Here is an 8,510-nt window from a genome sequence, read left to right as displayed (position 1 = left end):
CTATTTACCTCTCTTATTGTTTCTTTTGCTGAGAAAAAACTTTTTAGTTTGAGTAAGTCCCATTTGTTGATTCTAGTTATTAACTTTTGTGCTATGGGTGTCCTATTGAGGAATTTGGAGCCCGACCCCACAGTGTGTAGATCGTAGCCAACTTTTTCTTCTATCAGACGGCGTGTCTCTGATTTGATATCAAGCTCCTTGATCCATTTTGAATTAACTTTTGTGCATGGCGAGAGAAAGGGATTCAGTTTCATTTTGTTGCATATGGATTTCCAGTTTTCCCAGCACCATTTGTTGAAGATGCTATCCTTCCTCCATTGCATGCTTTTAGCCCCTTTATCAAATATAAGGTAGTTGAATAATACAGTTCTTAAATGTAACATATTAGAAGTAAAAAAGGATTCAATAGTTAGGTATTGGGAAACAAAGAACAGAGAAGAAAATATTTTTGAGAGTCAAAGGAGCTATGCCAGGAGTAGAGTCAAATGTGACGTGGGAGTAGAAAACCAGTATAGGGACCCTAGGGAGAAGAAACTTTCTGTGCAAAGGTAAGACTTAGGTGATGGATACGTCAAAGGCATCCAGAACCGAACAATTTTAAAATAAAACTGGGCTAAAGTTACAGCTGTGGTAGAGTGTATATCTAGCATGCTGAGGCCCTCGGTTCAATCCCCAGTGCTGCTAAATACATACATATGTGCGTAAATTTAAAAAAAAACACCTAATTTTGGATCTGAACAAAACTGAGTATCTCTTTCATCTACCTGTAATTATGAAATTTATTTTTTTCCGACCTCTGAATTTATTTGTACAAACAGCACAGGAGAAAACCAGTCCCCTACAAACAGGGGCCCAGAGGCACACCAGTCCTTCTGTCCTCACATTTGAGGACAGAAGCTTTTACTATGGAGCCTTTGCAGGGGCCTGGGCATCCTTGGAGTCTGCAGATAACTCCCACCTTTGGGAGCAGGAGCAGGAGCTGGAGCAGGAGCAAATACTAGAGCTGGAGTTGCAGCCCTGGGTCTTAGTTTGGGCTTAGGTTTTGGCCTTTGGCTGGCAGATCCTGCAACCCTGAGCCCTGAGGGCATGATGAACATACTTCCTGAGCTTGGGGTGGGCAAAGAAGGCAAGGCAATCAGGCTCGTAGTTGGCACCCTTTCACATCTTGGGCTTAACCTCCTCAGGCTTCACAAGGACTTTGATAGCCTTGGCATGTGTGTTCATGGCCTTGTTTGCCTACATTGTTTTCAGGCCCTTGTTGTTGTGCTTCTTGGCAAAACACATATTTTTCAGGAACTTGGGGTCTACCCCTTTAAGAGAGTCATATCTTGGGAGTTCTTGATGCCATTTCTGTGCCATTTTAGGGACTGGTTGTGCATGATGTGGTTCTTGGACTTGGCCATGTCAGCACCGTCAGCTGCTGCTCCTGGAGCAGTTATGACTGAAAGAGGGAGGACTATGAAAACTTGTTGTGAGGAACTGACTACAAGAGCAGTTGGCTAAGCAGTTGGGAAACCTCAGCCTGTGTGTGGACTCAGGAACCAAATAGCCCCTCAGGTGGGGCATATAAAAAACATACAAAAATGATCTCCCCAAAAAGATTCCTCATTTTTTTCTTTTTTCAGTGATGCCATCTGTAATTTTATCATCTGCAATGATTCTTCCCTTCGAGGTCAGCCCATTATCTTCAATCCTGACTTTTTTGTGGAGAAACTGCGACATGAGAAACCTGAGGTGTTTACGGAGTTGGTGGTCAGCAATATCACAAGGCTTATTGATTTACCTGGAATGGAGTTGGCTCAGCTGATGGGGGAAGTGGACCTTAAGTTGCCTGGTGGGGCCGGCCCAGCATCAGGATTTTTCCGGTCTCTAATGTCTCTCAAGCGGAAGGGTAGGAGATGTGTCTGTGAAGGGTGGGCAGTTCTCAGTGGCTCCTCAGGCTTTTCGCTTTTTTAAATTTTTTTCCTTTGAGACAAGGTCTGTCTGTGTTGCCCAGGCACAACTTGAACTTCTGGAGTGATCCTCCTGAGTGCTGGGACTATAGGGTGTGCCCCACCATGCCCAGTCTTCTCTTGGCTTCACTTCTAACATCTGAATATTCACTGAGAAGTTGTAATTAACCCAAAAAATTGGTCATTTTTTCTCATTTTCATAAATAGAGAATGTTAAGTACTAGTAATAAAAATGACAAAAACTAGGTAAAGAAATAATTAAAGAAAATATATTCAACCCTGTGAGATGACATGATTAGTTTAGGTAGTTATCAGGGTCATCTTAATTTTTAGGCTACGTTAATAGTGTACTAAAGTAATATTTAATTTTCCAGATTTTTAAAAAATTTTTGAAATGATGTCTTGGCTGGCATCAAACTCCTGGGCTCAAGTAATCCTCCTGGTGTGCATAACTCCAGGGGTATAATTATTATATTAATAATTTTAGGTCTGGGGTTGTGGCTCAGCGGTAGAGTGCTTGCCTAGCGTGTGCGAGGCCCTGTGTTCCATCCTCAGCACACATAAAAATAAATTAAAATAAAGGTATTGTGCCCAACTACAACTAAAAAAAATAAATATTAAAAAAATTAAAATAATATTTTAAAAAACAACTAAAAACTTACATAGCTAAAGAGTAAAGAAAACCTGTACATTTTTTTTAAATGTATATATTTTTAGTTGTAAGTGGACATAATACCTTTATTTATTTTTATGTGGTGCTGAGGATTAAACCCAGTGCCTCATGCATGGCAGGCGAGTGCTCTACCACTGTGCCACAACTCTAGCCTCAGCCTGGGCATTTTTTATTGCAGTATTTCTCAAATGTTTTCATTCTATGGAATGCTTTTATAAAGCAGGTACCTATAAATTACCCAAAAAGAGCCTTTCCCATAAATAAATAAATAAATAATAGAACATTTTTGTTTTTTAGTTGTGTTGGACATAATACCTTTTTTTATTTATTTGTATGTGGTGCTGAGGATTGAACCCAGTGCCTCACATGTGCTAGGCAAGTGCTCTGCCACTGAGCTACAACCCCAGCACAGCTTTTGATAACACATGAAAGAGGTGGCATTTTATTAAATAAAAGGAATCATTAAAGTAGAAAAATGCTTAAGCATTAATATATCCAATCCTGTAGCAACTCCAGTGGATAATCAATCATAGTTTAAGTTCTTTTTGGTTTGTTTTTAAATTAAATAGTAACATGCTAGGTATTGTTATTTAAATATGAAAATAGTCTTTGCCTTCAAGGAACCTACAGTCTAATACTGAGCTTGAGAGAAGTGGTTGAAAATTGATCTGATTGTGTTTTCTGGTACACGCACTTCCATTGCTAAACTTTTTTTTTTGTTGACCTTTTGAAAACATTTGCTGAACTGTGAAATGTGCTGCTAGAGTAGTTTTAAGTATGATGGTTTTATACTATTTATGTGAAATATAGCCCTATCCTGCATACGGTTTTACAGAAAAAGGAGTGGTATTTGGATCCCCACTGACAGAGGAAGGCATTGCCCAGATATACCAACTGATTGAATATCTGCACAAAAGTAAGAGTACTTCAAGTTTTATTGTTCTTTGTTAAATGAGGACTTGTAAGTTTTTCATTGAGATCTAACTGCCTTGAGCTTTGTAGATGCCAGTTAACTCAAAAAAAGAAATAATCAGTAATAATTAATTTCAGGTGGCAGATTTTTAAGTATATTTCCTTTTAAACTTCATCTTATGTATTGATTTGCCATATATTCTCAGAGATGTATATTAATTGCATAGTGCCTATGAAATTACATTTCCCCCTTTACTCAGATATTTCTTTTTTAAAGAATTCATTGTCTCTAAAGAATCATTACATTTATTTAAGGGAGAATGGTATTTTTTCATCTTTCATTTTCAGAATTCCATGATTAATATTCTTCACTTAATTTCCCCTCTCCTCCCTCCATTCCTTCCTTCCCTTCTTTCTTTGCAGTACTGGGGCTTGAACCCAGGGCCTCATGCTTGCTATGCAAGCACTCTACCACTAGGCTACATTCCCAGCCCTACATTTCATTTTTTAGGAGTCATGCTGTTGATGTCATTGCTCTAAGTGCTTGGTACAGCTGAGAATGTGTGAAATATATGGCATTATATGATGTCTTGATAAATTCAACATGTCTTCTTAATCAACCCAAATGCTTATTTATAACTTATTCTATGGTGGGACATTGTGCTAGGAGTTAGAACACAGGTTACAAACTAGCAGCTTGAGTTTAAGTCATCTATATTTATGTTTTACTTGTTGGCAAAGGATTAGATTAAAAATAAAATTAGTTATTGGTGTTTTAAAATGGGGAGAATCCAGGTTTTCAATTTCTTTGGGTGGTAGGAACATATAGCATCCTTGGGCCCCATTGCCACGTGGACACAATCAGATGGAGCACAGAGATGTTCTCCAGTTTGTTATGGTCCTGTTTGGTCCTTTATCATTACCTGCCTGGCCCTGAAGGCATGTGAACTCCTGAATAAGGAGGTTATGTAAAAGTGAAAAACGTGGACATCCTTCTTCCAGATCAAGCCAAAACTATATGTCTTCCCCCTACCCTTTTAATATCTCCTTAGATAAGCATAGAACCTAGTTAGAAGGGAAGAATAGTTTAGTTGAGATGACCCTAAGCTTCCGGGAATCTCCTAGACTGAAAGGTGATCTAATGTGTTAAGAGTTCTGGTTCCTGGACCAACCTAGAGTCTCTAGGTTTATTCTGGACTGGAGAAATCAGTTTAAGCAGCAACAAACCTCTACCGAGGAACTTAACCCCTCCAGAGTATGGGAAGAACCAGAGTGAAGGAGTTCTCAGGGAGATCTGGTTTTTCTTTCTTTTTATTTTCCAAGCTCATTCTGATCATTGACTTGGTTAAATCCGGAGTCTCTATAAAGTACTGTAGAAGGGTGAGTGGTTCTTAACAGGAACATTCAGTTTAGGTGATCTCCAGGTGCTCAGGGACATCCATATATGTCTCCTCAGAGGGGCCAGTGGGTTCCAAACTTCTCTAGAAAAAAAAAAAGGCAAAATCTCTTTTAAGAGCTTTATAAAGGGTCTTTTAAATGAAAAAAAAAATTACTTAGGTTATATGAATTAATCAAAAATTCTCTTTTTGCTTTCTTTTTACCTGTTTGCTTCCATGCTAAGCAGACTTGCGAGTAGAGGGATTGTTTAGAGTACCAGGCAATAGTGTCCGACAGCAGATTTTAAGGGATGCTCTCAATAATGGAACTGATATTGACTTGGAATCAGGGGAATTTCATTCAAATGATGTTGCCACTTTGCTGAAGATGTTTCTAGGAGAGTTACCAGAGCCCCTGTTGACCCATAAACATTTCCATGCACACCTCAAAATTGCTGGTGAGTATAGAAAATGAGAAGGAGATGTAAATACATTTCTTTGAATTTAGTAAAATTCTTTGGGGTTTTGTGACTTGTAACTCACTGTAATATTTCTGCTGATATTGGTTAAAACTTTGTTATATCACCGGACTTCTTGGGGGGTACTCTTAAGTATTGACCAGTTAAGTTTGATTTAGTTAATTTTTTTCTTGATAATTAAGCTTCTGATTAAGATAAGACACTGACAATAAGGTAAGGTCTGGAAGCCTAGCGTAGTGCTTTGAATGTTTTAGTTGCTCAAAAAATAAATGCTTTTCATTGTATTGTATTATATTGCATGAATTCATGGGGTTCACACAACTCATTTAGTTATAGATTTGGTGTGTTTGCCTTGTTTTGGCTAATATGTCTATTCCTCAGTTGAGATTGTCTACACTTACAATTTGTGTTATTTTTAAAAAAATTTTTTTTTTTAGTTGTAGATAGACACAATATCTTTATTTATTTATTTTTATGTGGTGCTGAGGATTGAACCCAGTGCCTCATATGTGGGAGGTGAGCACTCTACCACTGAGCTACAGCCCCAGACCCACAAATTTGCTTTTTAAAAATAATTTCATTTGTTTTCTGAATAGGCAATATATTCACATAGTTCAAAATTTAAAATATTCAAAAAAATAAACAATTAAAAGCCTCTTTCCCACTCTTGTTCCCTAGCACCCAGTTCTTCCCAGAGACAACCAGTGCTGTTGATTTTTAATGTAGTCTTCCAGAGATATTTTGTACACTTACAACACTTACATATATTCCTCCCTTTTTATGGAATGGTAGGGTATTACACACATGGTTCAGTGGTTTGCTTTTTTTCACTTAATGTATCTTGGAGAATGTTCTATTTTTACCTCACAAATGGTTGCCTCATTCTTTATGATTTTGTGGTAGGGAATTCATTCTTTAATTGTACAGCTATTATGTTGCCATAGGCTCTGAGTATACATAGTATCAAAATCCATGGAGCATTTACTTAGTTTTCTGCCCTTGAGCATTTCTTTCTCTTCTTTTTTTTTGGTACTGGGATTGAAATCAGGGGTGCTTTACCACTGAGCTACATCCCCAGCTCTTTTTTATATTTTATTTAAAGACAGGTCTTGCTGAGTTGCTTAAGGCTCATTAAGTTGCTGAGGCTGGCTTTGAACTTGCAGTCTTCCTGTCTCAGTTTCCTGAGCTGCCGGGATTATAGACAGCTGCCACTGCACCCAGCTCAGGTTAGATCTTTTTAAAAGCACTTTTACTAGCAATCTAGATGATCGAGTGAGTAATTCTGCTAGAATGTTATGTGATTTTACCCTTAATATGGGGGGAAATAAACTTGTTAGAGCTTTGGAAAAGATTTAGAAGATACTAATAAATTCTTTTTTGTGTGTTAACATAAGGATGCTTATTTTCATTTGCTTTCCTGTTGAGTTCATTCATTTAGTGCAGTTTTTGAAATCCTTCACTTCACTGACCCATGATTCACTGTTCCTAGAAAATATTTTAAAGTGTGGCCCTGTTGCAGCATTTGATATGCCTTGCTGATACCTGGAAGAATTTTCGTTTTCAATTTCATATTAACTGGATGTATTTTCTATAAATATTATCTGCCTTTCCTGAAATTATTATTTAGTTTAAACAATTTAACACACTGAAATAATTTTCTGGTCCATATAAGTTATACCTAATTGGTTGTTAGTATTCTTTGAAATTCTGATTATGCAGGGGATTGTTTTTATTGATAACCTATGTTGCAGCCAGGCGCAGTGATGCATCCTTGTAATCCCAGAGGCTAAGGCAGGAGGATTGCAAGTTTGAGCTACTTAGTGAGACCCTGTCTCAAAATAAAAAATTAAAAGGACTAGGGATGTAGCTTAGTGTAAAGCACCCCTAGGTTCTATCCCCAGTATCAAAAATAAGATAACCTGTGTAGCCTGTTAGAGAAGACACAATGGTTTTGATCCCATGAGGAGCTGCTTGGATCATCCTGTTATTCACTCTGATTTTTATTTTAACCATAAAATATTTGAGGAGGAAAAGGGGAGGAGTAGCATTGTAAAGGCATGTGTGGACATGTTTTCATTTTTCCTTGGTATGTACCTAGGAATGGAATTGCTGGGATATATGATAGCTCTAGCTTTTTAAGGTACTGCCAAGATGTTTTCAAGAGTGGTTATACCATTTTACATTCTTACCAGCAATGTAGGAGGGTTTAATTTTCTCTTTGCCAACATTTGTTAATGTCAGTCTTTTTGATTATAGTCATTCTAGTGGATGTTGAGTGGTATCTCATTATGGTTTTGATTTATATTTATTGACTGTTAATGATACTGATCATGCAAATGCATGTATATTGTATATTATCATTATTTTGATGGAAATAATGATAATATATATTATCTCACACATTAGTGTTTTACTAATAAGGGGTCTCACACATTAGTGTTTTACCAATAAGATGTATCCCTAGCCCATTAATACATTAATATGTCCATGGTTGCACTGAAAGTACCTGGCAAAATCTATCCTCCCCCTCCCTCCAGGGCGGGAGTCAAGCCCAAGGCTTTGTACATACTAGGGTGCTATAATTTTAAAATTTTGTTTGTGCTTGATTCTTTTTTCTCCTTTGGGAATTGAAGGGAGGATAATAGTAATAGTATTGTTTTTTCTTGCTTTTATTTTCTCCCTCCTTTTTAATATTTACTTTTATTTTTAAGATTTGATGCAGTTTGATGATAAAGGAAACAAGACCAATATACCAGATAAAGAGCGGCAGATTGAGGCTCTTCAGTTGCTCTTCCTCATTCTTCCCCCACCCAATCGTAACTTACTGAAGTTATTGCTTGATCTCCTGTACCAGACAGCGAAGAAGCAAGACAAGAATAAGATGTCTGCCTATAACCTTGCCCTTATGTTTGCACCCCATGTCCTATGGCCAAAAAATGTGAGTTTTAAGGGGAAGAGTAAAGATTGCTTGGTGTTCTTGGGCTGGGCTTCATCCTGTGACTGTACCTTGATGAGGCTGTCAAAGGTCCAAGGTCCAATCTTCAGCTTTATGAGGTTAGGAGCTTTATCATTTCACCCAAGAGTTATCAAACTTGGGGCGGGGCGGGGGGGGGGGGGG

At 37.7% G+C, this 8,510-nt stretch overlaps 1 protein-coding gene across 3 annotated transcripts in view; it reads left to right on the top strand.

Moving 5' to 3' along the window:
* Arhgap19 (Rho GTPase activating protein 19) overlaps window positions 1–8,510 on the top strand; it is a 47,293-nt gene that overhangs the window by 14,404 nt on the left and 24,379 nt on the right. For all 3 annotated transcript variants that reach the window (XM_015494575.2, XM_048807089.1, XM_048807088.1), the window contains 4 exons: window positions 1,626–1,891; window positions 3,461–3,541; window positions 5,162–5,371; window positions 8,104–8,330. In XM_015494575.2, coding sequence (XP_015350061.1) covers window positions 1,626–1,891; window positions 3,461–3,541; window positions 5,162–5,371; window positions 8,104–8,330 — 784 coding nt within the window. The remainder of the gene's footprint in view (window positions 1–1,625; window positions 1,892–3,460; window positions 3,542–5,161; window positions 5,372–8,103; window positions 8,331–8,510) is intronic.

Source organism: Marmota marmota, unplaced genomic scaffold (assembly GCF_001458135.2).
Source record: "Marmota marmota marmota unplaced genomic scaffold, marMar, whole genome shotgun sequence".
Classification (NCBI taxonomy): Eukaryota; Metazoa; Chordata; class Mammalia; order Rodentia; family Sciuridae; genus Marmota; species Marmota marmota.
Note: the sequence above shows the minus strand (reverse complement) of the source record. Positions and strands in the feature narration are given on the sequence as shown.